Source organism: Cucumis melo, chromosome 11 (assembly GCF_025177605.1).
Source record: "Cucumis melo cultivar AY chromosome 11, USDA_Cmelo_AY_1.0, whole genome shotgun sequence".
Taxonomy (NCBI): Eukaryota; Viridiplantae; Streptophyta; class Magnoliopsida; order Cucurbitales; family Cucurbitaceae; genus Cucumis; species Cucumis melo.
This window is the reverse complement of record NC_066867.1, coordinates 12,244,828-12,267,490: the sequence shown is the minus strand read 5'-3', so window position 1 is coordinate 12,267,490 and position 22,663 is coordinate 12,244,828. Positions and strand designations below refer to the sequence as shown.

The window sequence follows — 22,663 nt, the reverse complement described above, 5'->3', positions numbered from 1 at the left end:
AATGGTTAGACATTTAAATTAGAGTAACCAAAACTAAAAGATTGTGGATAAAGAATATTGAAAAAATCGTTTATACCAGATTTTGAAAAAAAAATCTTTTAGATTTGAAACCCCAAATCTAAACGATCCTGTAGCCAAATATAAATGATCGTGTACCGAATTTTGAAAAAAAAAAAAATCTTTTAGATTTGGGGTTCCAAATCTGAACGATCCTGTAGCCAAATCTAAACGATTGTATACCAAATTTTGAAAAAAAATGGTTTAGATTTAGGGTAGCCAAATCTAAACGATTGTGTAACCCAATTAATTAAATGATCGTGTAACAAATTAAACGATAGAATTGAAAAAAACAAATCTAAATGATCGTGTATCAAACAATAGTCAAATTTAAACGATCGTGTACCAAATCGCGTTACCAAATATATTACGCGCATTGTTGACGAGGTATTTTTTGTATTTTATACGTTGGGTCTCTAGGCTTTTTCTATTTTCGGAATTGTTCTATACAATGTAAATACTTTTCCACTTTTTTATATTTATGAAAAGACCCCTATATATTATCAATTTTGTTAATATTTCTTCGTAAATTAGGGTTGGTGCATATTATTGTGTATGAAAGAACAAAAACGTATTATCTTCTTTCCCAAGGTACTCCAGTCGCAGACTCTCTCTTCATCACTTCTTCATTGTTGTTCTCTAATGCCGCTTTCTTCTTCGTCCAGCCTCATTCAAACTGGGTTTTGTGTTGTCCATTGCCGCCATTTTCCTCATTTGTCGCGGTTAACCAATTTTAGTTAAGATTAGTGATTTAGGTAAATGTTTTGGATCTTTATTGTGGGATTTTAATGCCTATTAAATGTTTATCGACACTCTAAATTCATCACTTAAATCCGTAAGCATTGCAAAAAGGACCTTCCAAAGACATGCAACCAAAATCAATTCCAATAATAAACTAGATTTTGGTATGCTAAGGTAACTAAATTTGTGATTTGTTAACAAAAAATTGTTAATTTAATTTTGGAGGTGGAATTGTGCTTTTATTTGCAGTTAGCAACTTAGCATAAGCTAAGGTAAGAGTTCTATACTACTAGACCCCTTCTACTACTAGATCTCTAATTAGAGTTGGATTACTGTATGATAATGGTGATATAAATATATGCATATCTTGTGATATGTTTCTGATGGTGAATTATTGCTATAGCCTTAAAATTACTTGGTAGCCATTAATTAGGCTGAGGCGTGAAAGATAATTATTTGCATATGCTTACGGTGGGAATTGTCTATGCTTGCTGTAAAGTATGATGTTGTTACATGCATATTATGGATTATTGATATAGTATATTGTGAATTAGACTACCATATGGTTTACTGCGAATTATTTGTTTTAGCTTATGGGTTAGTGTGATAACTATTGAGGGAAGTTATTTGCATAGCCTATGGATTATTGTAATAGTTGTGATGGACAACTATTGACTTAGTTATGAGTTACTGATACTTTATGAAGGGTAGCCTCTGATTTGGTCTAAGCTTACTGTGGAATGTGAAAAGGCAAATGATTTGCATAACCTGTTGTTACTTGAGAATGCTTACCGTAAAAAATGTGACAAGTACGATGATTGTTTGAAAATAATTGATAGTTTTATTAAATAAAATTATTAACTAGTTGAGTTTAATTCGAATTTCTACTATCAGACCTTCGATTTAAGATTAAAGTTGTACTGTATAGATTGACTGACAGTTATCCATATAATTAAAATGACTTGATAGGTTTATGTGAGGGTTTGACGGAAATTGTGTTGATTTACTTATTTGACTGAACATGTAATTATGAAGATTGTTGGATGATGTTTGCGATGTTTAGTCCTATTGTTGGACTAAGTTTGACTGCAATAGGCTTATTTGCATATTATGTTTAGCTTTAGATATCCCAAGGGACTAGCTAGCTACTAGGCTAGTTGCGATTAACTTTAGTTATTAGGCCAGTCTACCTTGCATGTACAGTATCCTTCGAAATCACCACCTTTAGACTGATATTGATGACTGATTGACTGCTAAGTGTATTTTTAGGTTCACTTTAAGATCGATGTGTGTTTCTAGGAGATCACAAGACTGATATAACTAAGGTTACATTCTAATAGGAAGTTAATGCTTCATCTAGGGGGACCAGTAGCGAGTCTCTTACAAGTCTACTGTTAATACTCATTCTTCCATGTGTAACTTTTCAGGCAAAGAGAAGGAGAAAGATACTCTAACGAATAACAAGAAAAAGAATCCATGATCAGTCATATGGTTTATGCTTCTATTATTATTTTTAAAAGATTAGATAATTAGATAAGTAATGATGTTAGCTTGGTTTTGAAAAATGGGGGTTCATAATATCCTAATATGCTTCCTATTCTTTGTTTTTGTTTTTTAAACGATTATAAAAGGGTTTGTGATAATCGATAAATGTTATGACTTTGGAAAGAAAAGAGCGCAATGGGTATATATCTTTATAATCTAGCCAAAAAAGAAACATATACATACATATATATATATATATATATATATATATATATATTTTTTTTTTAAAATAATAATTTGTTAATTAGAATGGAAGAGAAGAGCGAGCATTGACTATTATTTAAAATAGCTTTCGTAAGGACCACATTTAAAGATCGCTGAACCGCGGCAACACCGATGATGGGATTCCGAGGGAGGCGGATTTGAAAATTATTATTCATTTTCTTAAAATACGTTTGAAAATTGGAACCGTCTTGGAAAGGAAAGGAAAGTAAATGTAAAGAAAAGTCAGCTCTGCAACACACACGAACCTTCAAAATAAAATCCCCACGACTATTCCAATTGGTTCCACATCTCCCCGTCAAGGGCAGTTAAGGGAATTCACCCACCAAGAAAGTAAATATAAATCTCCCTGTCCATCCCAATCATCACATATAAGTTGTTATTATCCTAAATCCTTCCTTCAAATTCTTAGAGATGGGAGATTGCAGGCCATTGGGTTTCTTACTGGGGCTTCCATTTGCCTTGGTTGCCTTAGTCTTGTCTCTAGTCGGTGCAGTTATTTGGATCATCGGGTTTGTTTTTCTCTCACTTTTCTCTTCTCTTTCTTAGTTTGTAAGTGTGATTTTAAATATGTTTTTGTTTTTGTGTTTCGTATTGCAGATCTGTGCTGAGTTGCTTGTGTCCCTGTTGCGTGTGCTTCGCGGGGATCGCCAATTTGGCGGTGGGGCTTGTCAAGCTGCCGGTCAAGGTTCTCCGATGGTTCACTCATCAAATCCCTTGTTGATTTTCTTCCTCCCCTTATTACTTTTTCAAATTTAATTTCCATTATTTGGGCATTTTAAGTAGTTGATGTGTATTTTTAGTAATGCCATTTTTTTTTCATCATTGATTCTTTAATGGGTTGGCTTTGTTGGCCTTTTCTGTATGGAATCCCATTTATGATTTACGTTGATGCCTTCCCTCTACCATCTACTCTTTACTTTTTGTTTTTTTTTTTGTTTTTGTTCTTTTAATTTAATGGGGCTTTCAATATGATTTAATTTTTGTTGGGAGACAATTCGTGGAGAATTTTTGTTCAAATAATTGGTCAAAGTAAGCTATCTGTAACATTGACTTTGTGCATTATTGTGTTTCGTTTGAAAGTAATGGATAGTTAATTAGTTGTAGTTATAGGTTAATGGTTAACAAAATCAATAACTTACCTTGGGGGTTGCTACAATTCTTGGATGTTTGTGGTTTACGGATCTCACACTAATTAAATTAAATTGTACTCACGTCATCACGTGGATTTGATTTATTTTATTTGGTAAATTTTCATAAATATAATAAATTACTCAAATATTTACTGTTCGTCTAACAAAATCTGTAAAGTTAATCAATTTTTAAGTATTTCAGATTTGTTTTCTCATTTTTCTTCTCCCTCTGTTACGATTTTTTTATCGTATTTCTTCTTTTCCTCTTCTTTTGTTCTGCTGTGATTTTTTTCTATTGTCTTTTTTTTTTCTTTTTTTTTTTTATCGTTTAGATTTGGTTTTTCTTTCTATTTCTTCTTTTTCTTTTCTTTTTTTCCACTACGATTTCTTTCCATCGTGTTTCTTCTTTTCATTTCCTCTTCTTTTTTCCACTGCGATTTATTTTCATCGTCTTTATTCTTTTTCTCTCTTTTTTTTAGGTCGTTTAGATTTGGTTTTTCTTTCTATCTCTTTCTTCGTTTTCTTTTCTTTTTTTCAATACGATTTCTTTCCATCGTCTTTCTTCTTTTCTTCTTTTCTTATGTGGTTTAGATTTTGATAATTAAATCTAAAAGATTGTATATAAAAAATCTTGAAAAAATTGTTTACATTAAAGTAGCCAAATCTAAACGATCGTGTAAGAAAAAAATAAATAAACGATCGTGTAAAATAAAATTAAAAAAATCGTTTAGTCAAATCTAAACGATTGAGTATCAAATAATCTTTAAAATGTAAACAATTGTGTAAACAAATCTAAACAATCGTGTAGCAAAATTTTGAAAAATTTTGTTTAGCTAAATCTAGATGATCACATACCAAATTTTGAAAAAAAGTTATCCAAATCTAAACGATCCTGTAGTTAAATCTAAACGACCAAATTTAAACGATTATGTAGTCAAATTAAACGATCGTGTAACTAAGTTAAGTGATATAATTGAAAAAAAATAAATCGTTTAGATTTGGATTTAAATCTAAACAATCATGTAACTAAATTAAACGATAGAATTGAAAAAATAAATCGTTTAGATTTTACCATCCCAATCTAAATAATCAAATTTAAATGATTGTGTACCAAACAATAGATAAATCTAAACGATCTTATACCAAATATATTACGCACGTGGTTGACGGAACATTTTTGGTATTTTCAATTGTGGGTCTGTGAGCTTTTTTAGTTTTTGAAATTATTTTGTACGGTGTAAATATTTGCCGCTTTATTATATTTTGGAAAATACCCCATTTTATTTGGTAAGAAACATTGTAATAATATTATGGATTATCTCCTAAAAAGAATTATTTTGGGTTATCTCCCACAAAGAGATGGTTATAACATCTTGAGTTCTCTCTTAAAAGCAACTTCTTATAATAATTTGGGTTAATTCAACAAATATTAAAAAGTGTTTCAAGGGTTGAGTATATCTTCATCAAATTTAGAAACAAAATCAACAAGAGATTACATTTGTCTTGTTTGGTAAAAGATTTATGTTGCATATGAGTCAACTTTTTAAAGTGTTTATTAATTTTAAAAATAAATCAAATTAGCTATCACTCAAAATGGGAGATTTGAACCTCTTGGTTGTCCCAATGTCAATTGACGTAATCCGATCTTGTTAGGTTTTTTATCTTCTTAATTTTAGATGTTAAAACCACAACCAATCTCACACTAACCTTGAAGTCCAGTGTTGGAGGCAGGTATTTCATATGGGAGCATTGTATATACATTAGGACCCATTTCTTGATTCCCTACTACCTAAAAGCTTACTAAATTTGATTTTTAAAGCTTAACTAGAAAAAAAATATTAGAATTTTAGAAATTTTTTAATCATAACTTTAAAATGAGAAAATCACGTGGATAACAAAAAATTGAAACTATTTACAAAATATAGTTTACTTTTGTGATGGATTTCAAAGAAAATATAATAAAGGTCTCGAGTAAATCTTGAATGAAATATGTTTACAGTGAATCCCGAATTGTTGAAGGACACGTCACTACAAGTAGGGGAAGACTATTACTAATCCATATCATCCACACATATCTGTCAAACTTGATAAGTAATATACTTTAATTCAATCACATATCATAACTAATTCATACTTTCATAGTAACATAGCATTCCACATCATAATCTCTTTCTCAGCTCATGGCGGTTCAAATAGTAATGTTTACCTCAATTAGCACAATCATAGATTAAGCAACCACGACTTCCAGCAAAAAGCTTGGACTATCATACTTCCACAATAACATAGCATGTCATATCACAATCTCTTTCTCGACTCATAGGCGGTTCCAATAATAATGTTTACCTCAATTAGCACAATCACAAATTAAGCAACTACGACTTCCAACAAAAAGCCTAACACTTACATAACAATAGCCTAGACTAACACCTATCCAACAATTCCAAATTTAATTTAGAGACATAAGTTACAACCAATTTTTTAACTGACCAAAACTAAATTCAAACCGCCCCCAAAACTTCCACTCCACAAAACCAACTTCTAATTATAATTCAAGAACACAACTTACCCATAATGTTGCCCAACCGTTCCTCAATTATCGTGGTTAATGAATTATGTAAGCTCTTTACATAGGAGGCCTCCACTTTCATGCTCTATATGAGTGATTTAGGATCATATTATTTGTACTAACTACAATGTTGATTGCATCCATAGTGTTCCCAGAATATAGCGCTCGACTTTATTCATATACTATAGATCGTTTAGGTTATATACTTAAACTTGATTCATGTTTATGAATCTATATAAAGTTTAAGTTTACTCAAGATAGCCTCGCGGGACCTTAGTTTATTGAATTCAAGATTATAGTAATCAATTTCACTAATAATTCCTCAATAACAACTTTATTGAATATAATATGATTTTAAACTACAAACTACGAGTTTTGTGACATAATTCCAACATGATCCTAAAAAGAAGTATATGGTATAGAGCGACTTAATTCTCTAGGAGCTACATTGTTTGAGGGTTCGACGATGGATGATTGAATATGCTAGAGAAATGCTTTAGGGTCATGGATTGACCTAAAGAGAGAGTTGGCCAAAATTGATCGATGCCGGACGTAGTGATGCACATACCCTTGATTCAGAGACTTTTAAAGGTGTCTTTGAAGATAAGTACTACCTTATTACTTATTATGAAGCCAAGAGAGACGAGTTTCTTAGGTTAGTTCAAGGGTCACTTTTAGTAGTCGAGTCTGAGAGGAAATATATTGAACTTTTATGGTATGTAGAGGTGATAGTTGCATCTAAGTTGACAGATGTAGAAGATTTAAGAAAGGTCTACGAAAGGAGATTCATACTCCTGTTACACCTCTAGCCAAGTGGACCGACTTCTCATAGTTGGTCGAGATTGCTTTACGAGTAAAGTAGAGTCTAGAGGAAGAGAAGTCAATAGTTGAGCTGAGTCAACCAGCAATTTTAACTAGTGGTTTTAGAAATCGAGACCAGAGATGGTTCACACCAGGAGTGTCTAGTAGATAGGATTTGAAAACTCGATCTATTGGACATTCTGATAGAAAATTAGGCATGCGCAGCGAAAATAGATCAAATATTACCATAATTGTTCCTGGTTAAATGCATAACTATATTTAATCCAATAAACTCAAAATCCATAAAATCTTCAAAACATTTTATGAGGCCCTATTTATAGGCCTTTTACATGCAATAATATCTCACCAAAGCCCAACAATACAAACTTTACTCAACCTTAGTGGGCTTTATGTCTACATCACATGTCAACACCTAGCACACTAAAATTAGTGGGATTATCCAACAAAATGTTGAGGTTTTCCACTAACTTTAGTCAAAGGGAAAATGATCTTTTAGTTAAAGTCAAACTAAAAGACCATTTTAGTTTAGGGTTTAGGGTTTACAAATCAAAAGTCAACATTTTGACTTTGTACTAATTTGTTTGTCTTGACAAACTTTGACCTCCCGAGCATGAATTCACATTTATTATTTTGAAATTCAAATCACTTTTGAAAATATAGTTGCTCAAAATTTGACTTTTTAAAACTTAAAAGTCAACTCTTGACTTTTTACAACTTTGACCATTTCCATTAATTTCAAGCTTTTGAATATGAATCCACATTCATAATCTTAATATTTAAATAATATTTAAACATAAAGCTCTATCTAATAACTAGCATCTATAACACATATACTTGTTGGTTTCTCTCTCCTTTCCTAATTCGAATAATTTGAATCATTGCATCATACTGTTCTAAATTCATTTCATATCAGATAGTAGGGGCACCTCACGAACCTATAGATCATTGGCTTTAATGATATGAGATTAACTGGCTAAATCCTTTTAAATCGAGCTAATCAACATTCACTAACAAACATGTTATTCTACTAAAGTCTTATAGTTGTACTCCCCTTCATATATATATAATTATTTGTGTCTATTTGATATAATCATGATTAGTAAGTTAATCCATCATAGATTGTTCGTAATCTCGACTGGGTCAAATTTACTATTTTACCCTAATATTGCATATTGTTCCTTAAGTCCCATTGATCCTTTAATGAACAATTGGTTTAAGGTCAAACCTATAAACCGATTTCCTCTCATGCTTTATTCAAGACCTGGATTTAGTGCATAAGGAAACAACCTATCTACTGACTCTAAAGTGATCAAGAGCCAATTCCATCTTACCCCTGACTTTAAAGTGATCAAGAGCCAATTCCATTTTACCCCTGAAATGGGAGACTAATTGAGCCAGTGCTGATGAGCTGCCCTCATCTATGAAGATCTAAGGATAATCTTGTGTGCACAGGAGTTCATAGTTAGCTCAGAATTAAAATTAAGTTACATAGGTCATTAATAAATGAAATAGTCATCTTCATGCAGTAAATGATGTTATAACATAAAAGTGACTATTTCATGGCTTTAGTCTTATGTAAACACTTTATATAGGATGCCCTACTTTCATGTCTCCAAATGAACGATTGAGGATCACATCATTTGTACTAACTACAAAACTGGCCGCATCTATAGTGTTCCAGCCAACCTTATTCATATACTATAAACTATTTAGGTTATATACTTGAACTTGATCGACACTTATGTCTCTACATAAAGTTCAAGTTTCTTCAAGATAGTCTCGGGACCTTAGTTTATTGAATTCAAGAATATAATATTCAATTTTACTAATAATTCCTTAATAACAACATTGAAGGTCTTACCTGCATGCCTTGCTCTCTTAACCTGGTTTCAACACCTTATACCTTGGGGAAGGGAAACTTAACATGTAAGTCAAATACTTAGTGAGTTATAGTTTTAAAAACCTTTTAGAGAATACATTCAACCAACAAATTCATCTTCATATCATAAACGAGCTTCAACGCCTAATTCCATAAAATCATAAAACATACATTAGCCCTTCACTATTCCTTTTGTCAGGAACATGAACCATTCCCATGCATGGACTACTGTGATGGCCTTTTCATCAACATCCCTTGGAGAATTTTATGATTCATTTCCAGTTGCTTAGGCCACGAAGCTCAATGCACTTCTTTCAACGCATTGACCTGCTTCTCACCGCCAAGTGGTCCTTTCACTTCATGGTTGCCTTGACTCATTATGTGCACATAATAGATAGCTCATTGATAGGAATAGAAATAATGGTTTACTCACAAGCATGGTATACAATACAACACAAAAAAATATTATGGAACTCATAACTTCACCTTTATAAAACTCGCTTTACAGGATCAATGCTTAACACAAACATGCATAATACGACAACATGCTTTCTACTATGCACAAAATAACATGATTCAATTCTTAAAGAAAGAGCCTTGGAAAAATTTTCTTTTTCTTTGAAAAATCACTCACGAACTTAAAGTTTTACCCCTAGCTTGAACCCTTCTTTTGTCTAGCAACTTAACACCTTAAACTGAAATTTTTGAGAATAATCTTTGCAAAAGGTATGAGAAATTTATGAACTTTACAACCCCAACTTCCCCTTTTATAGATTCTTTTTGCATAACCTCTTTGTGACACTTAAACTCATATTACCTGGTTACCCTTTGCCTCTGAATTTTGAGCTTACGCCTCTTACTTGCTGAAATTTATGCCTTTGTAGAACTATACACCTGAAATCCAACACACCAAACACTTAACTTTTAGTGATCCCAACCAAAATTAGCCCGAGATCACCTTGAGAACCTTAGCAAACCATTCTTTGTCTCCCATCTCGATTGAGCATAGCCCTAGAATTGCCCGAGAGCCCTTAAATTTCCTATTTTGGCCTTCAATTTTAGTTGGAATTGTCCTCGAGATGGCCCAAGATCTCCTTAGACTTGCTTCTTTACATCCAATCTCGACTGAACTCAAACCCGAGTTAGCCTGTGTTTCCAACTTCTTGAGCTTTTGTCCTCTATCTAAGTCGAACAAGCACTGAGATGCCTCTGATATTACACTTTTATCTTCAATATTGCTCGAGATTCCATACAACTACCTGAGATCCTTGTATTAAAAGCATTCTTTCTTCCTTGTGGGCTGAGTAAGATTGAGTTTTGCCCTGAGATTAACCTTCTATCTCAAATCTCGATTGAGATCTCAAAATTGACCCTTTTATTCCAACACGAGTCTCACATCTGACACGTAATTAGCTGTCAAATGAAGATTAGATATTTTCTTAAAGTAATTAACTTTGCTGGTCTAACTTCATTTCGCATTGCAACACTAGAATGCCTCTTTCCTCGTGTTGCTAAACTTCAATGCCAACTTCCAAAATGTCTACCTCTACTCAAAATGCCTACTTTACAAAATAACCCTCTATTATAGACTTAGGGTCTCACGATCATGTTTACAGAGAACTAATGCTATGGAAGGATAAAGAGATGAGAAAGTGAAAGTACTAGTAGATTGCATTTATAAATAAAACTTTAGGCCTTTTAGACATGGGGTACAAATTAAAAATACAAAGTGAAATGAATTTACAAATGAAAGATGTAAGGAATGAGTTGATTCTCTGAACATAATTTCTTATGCTCATTGGCTCCAATTTTTTCGAATGAAGCTGAGGGGGAAAGGGGTATAGATTCCTCTCAACTCTCTTCTAAGCGCTCACTTAAAATAGAGAAGAAAGGTAGGGGACAAAGTTCGGCTTGATCTCCAGATTTTCACACACTTCATTACAAGGAGATAGCTTTGTATTTGTAAGCGAAGGTCAATAGAACTTAACATCATCTTGACATCATTAATTATTTGATCAAGTTGTGCAGTGCTGCAAACATCTTTTTGTCTCTGAAACTTGTGCCAACCATTCTTGTCTTCTAGCGATGTACATCGCCTAACATCTTGCTACTTGTCATATGGTTAAGTGCGCCTTATTGCCTGACATTTATCATTTGGCTATTCCTCTTGTTCATTCGCCTAAAATCCTTTCTTAAGACATAAAAATCGTGATAAACATGCATTTTACTCTTTTGGTACTTGTAATGTGAAATCATCTTATTTTGTCTATTTTGTAACGTGTTTTCTTCATTTTTTTGTGTTAAGACTTCATTATTCTACCTAAAGGCTATAATAACTAGTATTTCTACAAGTTATCAATTATCATGCAGCCTGGCACCCTAAGAGGCTTGCGTGCTCTCATGCAACCCTACCGTCCATGCCCAACACCAACAATGCTCTAAATGCAATTTTTAGCCATTTTTGGCGTTTTTGCAATTTTTTAGTTTAGTTAGGAAAATTTTAAGTTAAGGGGATTAATCTTGAGTTAAACTCTCTTATTTAAGGTCAAGAAGATATTTGAAAATTTTATAGGTCAAGGATTTAACTAGCATCTATAAGTGATAAAAATGAGTTAGAAGTGATTTTTGAACATGATTTACTAGCCATAAGTTTTGAGCATGTTTTAGGTTTAAAGGGTTTGGTTTACACTCTGATTAGATATGTTATTTTTAAAGCATGAGATTTAAGCCTAGAAAGAATTTGAAATACATAAGTTTACTAATGTTGCTAAGTTAATTATTTAAGTATAAGATTTATGAGTATTTCAAGCAAGCTTGATTTATTCTGAGTTTCTAAAAGTATTTAAGCTTGAGAATGGTTTTAGAAAAGCATGATTTACATAATACATAGATTTGCTAGATGTAAGAGTTTGTTTTAAAACATACTATTGTAGTTTAAGAGAATGTTATAATGCTTGTGATTTGAAAGGTTGTTTTAGCTTATACTTGAGATATCCAGAGATTTATAGTAACCCTACGGGGGAGTCTTCTGTGCATAAAGGTTTTATGATGAGTGCATTCCGTAAATGTCTAGTTTTTCCTAGCATAAAGACTTGGTAAAGATTAGTGCCTTTGTATACACCTAGTTTTCCATCTCAGAGCAGTTATACGAAGATGGGCCACTACTAATTGTTGGGTTTTATGTCCTAAAACTCGTAGATAGTTAATATAATTAATTGACTGCCATTAATAAAGTGTTTTATTATTATAATTTCAATAAGTGTTATTGATTATATTATTAATTTTGTCTTAATAACCTAAATCCAATAAACTAACATCCTAAGCTATTTGATGAGTCTTGAACAGTATGTAGAGACATACGGGGATCAATGTCCAAGATCAGCTTAAAGGGTCTATAGTATAGGGTTAAGGTTGGGTACCTTATCCTGTTAACACTATGGATACGACTCACATTGTATTCGATACAAACACATTGATCTAATGTGTTCATGTATGCGACATGCGAGGGAGGGTATCCTATGCAATGAGTTTGCATAAGACTAGACCACAAAATAATAATCACTAGATGTAACTCCGTTAACTAGTTGGATTTCTATTTCATTAGGATGACCTAGGTGACTTAGTCTTAATCCTGAGTGTATTATGAACTCCTGTTTGTGAGGGATTGTCATTTTGTTTATATGGGTGAGAGTTGCCAAATTGCCGACTCAATATGCTTATCATTTTGGGGACAAGATCGAGTAGGGAGCTGAGAAAATAATCACACAAGATGGAATTCACTCCTTCTCACCTTTAGGGTAAGTAGATAAGTGTTCCCTTAAATGGTGTCTCCGTGACTTGAACAAAGGGCCCTACCCTCTCTATGGCACGAGAGGGGTTTCTGTTTAGTGGTTGGACCATAAACAGGTTGTTCATTAGAGGAGCACTGGTATTTAAGGACTAGAGGTAACCCAAGGGTAAAACGGTAATTTGACCCAGTTGGTGTTACGAACACTTGTGAAGGACTAACTTACTGGTATTGGTCTATATCCATGGACACATAAATATATCTACAGTGAGAAGAGTTCAGCTGTGAGTCTTTAATGGAGTGTACACACAGTTAAGGAATATTGATTAATGTAGTTAATGAGTTTAGCTAATTAATCTCATATCGTTGTAGCTTCTGATTTGTAGGTCCATTAGGTCCCCTTCCTAACTCATAAAGAGTAATGAGATTTATTTATATTGGTTGTAATTTGAAATGTTCAAATTTACTTTGGGAATTAATATAATGTATATTGATACATTATAATATAAAGTTTATTAGACTTTATTATATAAATTTAATTTTGGATATGATTCAAAATTAAATTACGAGAGAATAAAATATTTGAATAAGTTCAAATATTAGTTTAATTTGAATTAGATTCATATTAAAACTATAAGTTAAAATTTAATGTGTATATGATACATATTAAAACTATAGGTTATGAGAGAAATTTATATTTGAATATGATTCAAATTATGGATTAAATTAAATATAAGATATTTAATTTAGAAATTAATTAATTGGAGAATTAATTAATAGTTTAGTTTAATTTTATTTAATTAAATTAATTAAATTAAAACTATAGGTTATGCGAGAGATATTCATTTAGATATGATTTAAATGAAAATATTAATTAAATATGATTTAATTGATTATTAAATTAAATTAATTAATTAGTTTAATATATATATATATATATATATTAACTTAATAATTATTATTAAGTTAATATGGAACGTGGGTGGTTTTCCCACGTTCCCATTTATTATCTCAAACTTCCCACTTCTTCCGTCTGAAGAAGTGGGAATACTTTGCGTAACAAGGGGTAAGTTTTGTGGAAAAATTTTGCTCTCCCATTTCTCTCTGACCAAAAATTTTCCCTCTAAGGAAAATTCTCTTTTTCCAATTTTGGTTCCCACAAACCATCTCAATCAAAGAATAGGAAGGTTTCCAAGTGGTGGTGCCCCAAAATTTTGTGATTGGTAGATTCAGAGTCGTCAACGAGCGCAAGTTTTTTCTTCTCTATTTTTTTTCTTCAAAGCATGTTTAACCATAAAAATTATTTTACTAATTTTTGTCAATATACTGGTATTTTTAAGGTTCCAATTAAAATTAAGTTTCTGTAATTTTTCCGCTGTAAAGGGTTTTGATCCCTTCAATTGGTATCGGAGCCAAGTTAGTTTTAATTGAGAATTTTAAAAATTTGCATTGGTTAGGTGGGATCTCTGCATTATGAATGTTGGTTTTGCAATTGAATATTTCTGTAATTTTGGCCATAGATTTACTTTTTTGATAAGATCAAAATGTAAAGGTCCCTGCATTTTTGGGTATTTTAATTTGTAAGTCTATAATTTACAGTCCAATTTCTGGATTCGGGGTGTTTTTCTGAGTTTTTGACACCAAATTTGCCCAAAACGGACAACCAGAAGGCCATCAACGGAGAATTTTTCGATTTTATATGGAAACCGAAGCAAAAAAAATATTCCGCATCTGGAGGTTGAAGAAAGGATGACGTCACCGGCTGTACGAACGGCTATGCTCGGCTCGCTGTACGGACGGCTCGCGCTCAACTCGGATTGTACGGATGGCTCCGCGGCTCGGCTCGGCTTTTGTACGGATGGCTCCGCAGCTCGGATCGGCTTGTACGGATGGCTCCGCACGCTCGACTCGACTTTTGTATGGATGGCTCGCGGCTCGATGGCTCGTACGGACGGCTCGCGGCTGACTCGCTGTACGAACGGCTCGCGCCCGGTCGGCTTAGTTTGGCTTTGGTTCTTCATATTGTGTCGGTTCAGGCGGTTTTGGTCCGGTTCTTCATTTTTTAGGCCGATTTTAAGCATTTTTTAGCCGGTTTGGGGCGGTTTTGGATTGGTTCAAGTTTTTTGGGTTCGGTTTGAAGCTTTATGAAGGTTTTGAGACCAGTTTTGGAGCTTTGGAAGCACTTTTAGGATAAATTTAAGACTTTATTATTGTAATTTTTGCTTTATTTTATCCTAGGGGCCAATTTTACCGATTCAATTGTTATTTAAATGCTTTATGGATGTCATTTAGATAAATCCCACCTTAGGTTAAGCATGTTCATACATTTTTATATATTATAAAAGTTATAATGTATGGTTTTAATGCATGATTATGAATTTCATGAGTAATTTAAAATATGTTGATATTTTAAATATATGAAATTGAATAAGCATGATGCATGGTATTACTTAGTTAAGTATAATTTGTTATATTTAAATTAATGTATTGTGTATGCTTGATTGATTTTCATATTTTTTAATATAATTGTTATATTAATAAAAGATGAAAATTAATTTGCATTGTGCATATTACATCCATAGTTTAATATAATTGTTATATTAATATAATGTATGCATGTAATATGGTTTTATTTAATTATAATTTGATTTTAATTATTTAAACCATAGTATGCATGATTATAGATCTAATTAACTAATTTTATAATAGTTATAAAATTTGATTATTAGAAACCGTCAACCTATAATAAAGAGTTGCATGCAAACATAGGATCTTAGGATTAATTTGGTTTAGTTTTAAATTGTTTAAAATTAAATAAACCTAAGATCACATTAATTCTAATAGGATTAGAATTTAGTCTTATTTTTAGTTTAATGAAACTACATAGGACAAATAGGATTTAAGGTTATAAGGCTCCACCGGTAAAGTTCTGTCTAAGGCTGGGGGTACTTAAGTTGACGGTTTACGAAACACCTCCTACTTGGAAACTGACCCAGAACCAGTGTTGAATTAACCTTATTCCTATTAGCATAAGATGTCACTAGGTAAATTAAATGGTTTAATACACCTAAAAACTTTAGTGTAAAGTTTTATTATAAGTGTTATAATAAAAATAGACTTAGTTAGATTCATTTAGCCGGAATTTAGCTAAGTGCAACTAAACCCTAAATTAATATAACATTTTAGTGGGAGAAAAATGGTATATATGATATATCAATTTTTTGCTCTCACGTCCCTAAGAGTTCACACGTGAGATCCATACTCGGCTTCGTGTCGCCCTGGGCGCGGCCTCCCTTCGGAAAGTGTTTGTATGGGTCAATAACAAGGTGAATAGGGGAAATGTTCATAGTAAGTGGGAGAAGGACGCGTGTCAACGTATCCTACGGTCTCCTCCATTAGGTTGCACCGTGAGATTTCTATGATCCGCCTGCGTGTCATCTTGGAGCGACCATCCCTTCGGAGGGCTTGATCATATAAGTCAGAACATCACAAACTCCAGAAATGGATAGGATTTCTTAGGTTAATCTTCAACAGTTGTCTTTCCTAACGATAGCCTGTTGAAGCATACCTCTGGGATCTGAAAATGGTAGGGTCACACTTACGGGATGAATTAAGTTAGTTAATGAATCCTTGACCGAACAACGATAACTAAGAACTATAGGAATAAGAGTTATTCTGATATTAGTAATTAGTTGAGATTGTCTAAATTCAGAAGAGGAGTAATTGATCACCCTTCAGTGATTGTTGCTCTAAACTTCTGAAGTATCGTTGCAAAAACTAAATCATTAGTTTTATTAGGGTTCTTTGATTATTTGTTTTTTGCTGAATTGATTGGATTGTTTTATGTAATGGGTTAAGAAAAAGATAACTAATACGGTCAATTGTTTGTTATTTCAGCATTTCTTCCTCAATTATTGCATTGCTTAAAAAATATCAATTAACCGGTAAAAATTATGCGACGTGGAAATCGAAACTGAATATGATTCTAGTTATCGTTGATCTACGCTTCATCTTAATGGAGGAATGTCCTCCTTTCCCCACTAAATATGCATCCCAAAGTGTTAGGGATGCATATGACCGCTGGAAAAAGGCCAATGACAAGGCTCGCCTCCACATCTTGGCTAGTATATCTGACATTTTGAGCAAGAAACATGAGATCATGGTCACTGCACGTCAGATCATGGACTCTTTTAGAGAGATATTTGGGCAACCGTCCATTCAGATCAAACAAGAGGCAGATGTTGCCCATTCTAAGAGGTTTGCAGATTCATCTTCTGGATTTGAGAAAATTCAGAAGAGAAAAGAAGGGAAGGGGAAAGGTCCTACTATTGCTGTTGAGGGCAAAGGGAAGGCTAAGGTAGTCATCAAGGGAAAATGTTTCCACTACAATGTTGATGAGCATTGGAAAACAAATTGCCCTAAGTACCTTGTTAAGAAGAAAGAAAAGGAAGGTAAATATGATTTACTTGTCTTGGAAACATGTTAAGTGGAAAATGACCAAAATGTCTGGATACTTGATTCAGGGGCCACTAACCATGTTTGTTATTCTTTACAAGAAACTAGTTCCTTCAAGCAGCTTGAGGAGAGTGAGATGACACTCAAGGTTGGAACGGGAGATGTCATTTCAGCTCATGCAGTGGGAGATGCTAAGTTGTTTTTCGGAAATAAATTCATGTTTTTGGAAAACTTGTACATAGTTCCTAAAATTAAAAGGAACTTTGTTTCCGTTTCTTGTCTCTTATTGAACATATGTACTCAATTAATTTTTCTATGAATGAAGCGTTCATTTCTAAGAATGGTGTACATATTTGTTCAGCTAAGCTTGAAAATAACTCGTATGTATTAAGACCTAATGAAGCAAAAGCAGTTTTAAATCATGTTTAGAACTGCTAATACTCAAAATAAAAGGCAAAGAATTTTTCCAAATAACAATACCTATCTTTGGCATTTAAGATTAGGTCACATAAATCTCGATCAGATCAGGAGATTGGTAAAGAATGGACTTCTAAACAAGTTAGAAGATGATTCATTACCTCCATGTGAATCTTGTCTTGAAGGTAAAATGACAAAGAGACCTTTTACTGGAAAAGGTTATAGAGCCAAAGAGCCTTTAGAACTTATACATTCAGACCTCTGTGGTCCGATGAATGTAAAAGCTAGAGGGAGTTTTGAATACTTCATCTCTTTTATAGACGATTATTCTAGGTATGGTTATTTATACTTAATGGAGCATAAGTCTGAAGCTCTTGAAAAGTTCAAGGAGTATAAGAGTGAAGTTGAAAATCTATTAAGTAAAAAGATTAAAATACTTCGATCTGATCGAGGTGAAGAGTACATGAATTTGAGATTCCAAGACTATATGATAGAATATGGAATCCAATCCCAACTCTCAGCACCTGGTACACCTCAACAAAATGGTGTATCAGAAAGGAGAAATAGAACCTTGTTAGATATGGTTCGTTCAATAATGAGTTACACTCAATTGCCTAGCTCGTTTTGAGGGTATGCAGTAGAGACTGCAATTCATATCTTGAACAATGTTCCCTCGAAGAGTGTTTCTGAAACACTTTTCGATTTATGGAGAGGACGTAAACCTAGTTTAAGTCATTTAAGAATTTAGGGTTGTCCAGCACACGTGTTAGTGACAAATCCCAAGAAGTTGGAACCTCGTTCAAGTTATGCCAATTTGCTGGTTACCCTAAAGAGACGAGAGGTGGTCTATTCTTCGATCCACAAGAAAATAGAGTGTTTGTATCGACAAATGCTACTTTCTTGGAAGAAGACCACATGAGAGATCATAAACCACGAAGCAAATTAGTATTAAATGAAGCTACTGATGAATCAACAAGGGTTTTTGATGAAGTTGGTCCCTCATCAAGAGTTGATGAAACCACCACATCAAGTCAATCTCATCCTTCTCAATCGTTGAGAATGCCTCGATGCAGTGGGAGGATTGTATCACAACCTAACCGTTATTTGGGTTTAACTGAAACTCAGGTTGTCATACCAGATGATGGTGTTGAGGATCCATTGTCTTATAAACAGGCAATGAATGATGTAGATAAGGACCAATGGGTCAAAGCCATGGACCTTGAAATGGAGTCTATGTACTTCAATTCATTGTGGGAGCTTGTAGATCTACCTGAAGGGGTAAAACCTATAGGGTGTAAATGGATCTATAAGAGAAAGAGAGATTCAGCTGGGAAGGTACAGACCTTCAAAGCTAGACTTGTTGCAAAAGGGTAACCCCAAAGGGAAGGGCTTCACTATGAGAAAACTTTTTCTCCTGTTGCTATGTTAAAGTCTATAAGGATTCTCTTGTCCATCGCCACATTTTATGATTATGAAATATGGCAAATGGATGTCAAGACTGCTTTTCTGAATGGAAATCTTGAAGAGAGTATCTTTATGTCTCAGCCCGAGGGGTTCATAACCCAAGGTCAAGAGCAAAAAGTTTGTAAGCTGAATCGATCCATTTATGGGTTGAAACAAGCATCTAGATCTTGGAACATTAGGCTTGATACTGCGATCAAATCCTATGGTTTTGACCAAAACATTGATGAATCTTGTGTATATAAGAAAATCAACAAATGAAAAGTAGCTTTCTTAGTACTTGATGTGGACGATATCCTCCTCATTGGGAATGATGTGGGATACCTTACTGACGTTAAAGCTTGGCTAGCAGCCCAATTTCAAATGAAAAATTTAGGAGAGACACAATATGTTCTTAGGATCCAAATCATAAGGGATCGTAAGAAAAAAACGCTAGCACTGTCTCAAGCAACCTATATCGACAAAATGTTGGTTCGATATTTGATGCAGAACTCTAAGAAGGGTTTATTACCTTTCAGGCATGGGGTTCACTTGTCTAAGGAATAGTGTCCTAAGACACCTCAAGAAGTTGAGGATATGAGACCTATTCCCTATGCCTCAGCTGTGGGCAGCTTAATGTATGTTATGCTCTGCACTAGGCCAGACATTTGTTATGCAGTAGGAATAGTTAGTAGGTATCAGTACAACCCAGGGTTAGACCACTGGACGACGATTAAAATTATTCTCAAGTATCTTAGGTGAACGAGAGACTATGTCACACCCCCTCCCGGACTACCTACTACCTTAGACCGAAAGATGGCGTGAAGCCGACGAACAACGCTTTTCTGTACCTATATCTGTCGACTCTGCTTAAAACTTTCATGTGATGAACTTGCCAATCTAGTATATAAACTATTGTACATGCCACAAAACACAACGGATCCTAGGCTAGTCAAACACAGCTAGTCAAACACATACATGAAGTGTACCTCAAAATTTATCGATTTCACGAGTAAACCTAAAGACACCTTAATCAAAATATAACCAACAAAATTTACACAACTACAGCTCCTAAAGCTTATACAAACTGTGGAGTATCTATAACATACAAGGGTGTATATACACCACAACACAACAGACTCTATGCCCAACTCAACTGGCAATCGATAATGAAGCTTCCGCAGACTAAGGCAGTCTATCAGGCACCGGGAAGTCGATCTCTACCTGGAAAATGGGTAAAACATTTTGGAAAGGGTGAGCTATGAAGCTCAGTGAGTGACTCAATTTAAAACTATGAATTTAAAGATAAGAGCACGTGAAAACTTTACACATATAAATCTGTTTATACAAGTCGCAAATGTAAATGTGTAGTAGTAAGAATAGCTTCCTTAAATACTCAGCATGTTCATCATTGAAATCTAGCAAGGCATATCAAGTATATCGAAGCATTTTAACTAACATGAAGAATCTACGTTGTGTAGGGTACACATAGTACAACAACGTTTACAAGCACTACGATGTAGTGGGGCCCGCCCAGCACTCCCATCATCTTTGTCGTAGTGGGGCCCGCCCAGCACTCACGACAGCATCGTTGTTACGGAGTACACTCAACGTCAACAACGGAATCTAACCAGTGTGCACACGGTAATCTCTAGCCTCAGGCTCAAGATCTCAGTCATGTAGTTAATGAAAATTTCATAAATCATCTTAAAATATTAAAACATGCCTGCTTATAAATTTTACACAAAGCTCGAACTTTACTCAGCTCTTTCGTGGAAAATTGTAGTTCTTAAAACAAAACTTCATACTAATTCATGCTTTGCTTAAAATATTGTGGTTTAAATACTTTCCAAACATTTAATATCTACGTGCTAGCATAAATTTCTTTAAGAAATCTAGTCTCCAAATGTATACTTGAAAATAGTCATGAAAATCAAATACCTTTCATGGCTTCGTAAATAAACATTTATCGCATTCAATCATAATAACAATTATGGAAAATATTTCAAAGTTGGTTTTGTCACTCACAGTTTTGGGCTAGATCCTTGGTCTATAAGCTCGGTTTAATTCTTCTTGGCCTGCCAACAACCCAACCGAGTATTAAAACTCTAAACATTCTGGTTTCCTAAAGATATACATAACATGTCGCACCAAAGATGACGCTCACGAAAACAAAGCTTAAGAAATAAAATCCTATTTCAACAATTCTCTAAAATTTCCAGATTTCTAACATAAACTTCAAAGGACTATAACTTTCTCAATACTTAACCAAAATGAGTGTTCTTTATATCAAAATCTTCATTTTGAGATCCTCTAAAACTTACCTGAAGACATATAAATCTGATGCCCCGTGCATAAATACATATAACCCTCAAAACAGAACCACTTCCAGAATCGCGCGCACACGACCTCTTTAACTTGTCCCTACAATTTAACTGATTTTTAGTCGTTTTTGGTTTACAATTTCTTCATGAAAGTTGTAGTAAATTGAATAAGCTTTCCAACCATACCAAATAGAGATTCTAACTCTACAGATACACTCTGAAATACAAGAAAAACAAGAGACCTCTTGATTTCGAGTGAAAACCAACTGCCCTGTTTTCTTCATCAAAAAGCACCAAATGAATAACCGAATTTGCTCCAACGTTCTTCATAAAGTTTGTTTAAAAAATGAGTTAACTTTCAGTAAATGTAAATCTCACCTCTTAATTCCTTTTGAAGAGTTCAAACCGAATTAAAAACCAGTGATGTGCAGAATGAACTAAAATTCAGCCATTGATACACTTTGCTTGAGTTCTCCTCCTCTTCTTCAACCTAAAAAATTCTTGTAAAATTTCTCTTCTTCTTCCAAACTCTCTCTTAGAAGTTCTCTGCAAATTGAAGAAGGAAAAAGAAAAAAAAAATGGAACTCGGATGTCTTCAAAATCTTGGCGGTGAAGGGAAGAGAAGAAGAAGAAGAAGAAAAGAAAAAATGAAATTTTCTTCTCCTTTTCTTCTTTTTATCCTTTCTTTTCTTTCTTTTCTTTACTTTATTTAATAAAACTATTTAATATATATATATATATATATATATATTTACAATTAATTTCCATTTTCTTTTTCTTTTTCTTTCTTTCCACATTTAAAGAAATTAAACCAAGAAAATATCGGGTTTACAAACTACATGCTTGTGTATGGAGCTAAGGATTTATACACTGACTCTGATATCCAAATCGATAAGGATTCTAGAAAATCTACATCGGAATCAGTGTTCACCGTAAATGGGGGAGCTGTAGTATGGCGTAGCATTAAGCAAGGATGCATTATTGCAGACACTACAATGGAGGCTGAATATGTTGCTGCTTGTGAAACAGCAAAAGAAGAAGTTTGGCTTAGGAAATTTCTACATGATTTGCAAGTTATTCCAAACATGAATTTGCCCATCACTCTATATTGTGATAATAGTGGGGCAATAGCCAATTCTAAAGAAACTCGCAGCCATAAACGAGAGAAACACATAGAGAGGAAGTATCACCTGATACGGGAGATTGTGCAACGAGGGGATGTGATCATCACCAAGATCGCTTTGAAGCACAACATTGCTGATCCATTTACGAAGA

General features: G+C 33.7%; 1 protein-coding gene and 1 long non-coding RNA gene across 2 annotated transcripts; one reads left to right on the top strand and one right to left on the bottom strand.

Moving 5' to 3' along the window:
* Nucleotides 1-2,865: 2,865 nt before the first annotated feature.
* On the top strand, nt 2,866-3,470 carry LOC103496015 (signaling peptide TAXIMIN 2). Its single transcript, XM_008457731.3, has 2 exons — nt 2,866-3,077; nt 3,166-3,470. The coding sequence occupies exons 1-2, from the start codon at nt 2,980-2,982 to the stop codon at nt 3,287-3,289; spliced, it is 222 nt and encodes a 73-aa protein (XP_008455953.1). The 5' UTR covers nt 2,866-2,979; the 3' UTR covers nt 3,290-3,470.
* Nucleotides 3,471-20,068: 16,598 nt separating this feature from the next.
* LOC127144045 (uncharacterized) lies at nt 20,069-21,998 on the bottom strand. Its single transcript, XR_007815656.1, has 4 exons — nt 21,767-21,998; nt 21,389-21,659; nt 21,093-21,142; nt 20,069-20,288 (listed from the first exon to the last, which is right to left on the bottom strand). It is a non-coding gene; the product is annotated as an uncharacterized LOC127144045 (long non-coding RNA).
* Between the last annotated feature and the right edge of the window lie 665 nt (nt 21,999-22,663).

What these genes read in the sequence shown, in the direction of transcription:
- LOC103496015 (XM_008457731.3), top strand. Translation starts at nt 2,980, where the DNA reads ATGGGAGATTGCAGGCCATTGGGTTTCTTACTGGGGCTTCCATTTGCC. An exon ending in GCAGTTATTTGGATCATCGG is followed by an intron (nt 3,078 to 3,165) that starts GTTTGTTTTTCT and finishes TTCGTATTGCAG; the next exon opens with ATCTGTGCTGAGTTGCTTGT.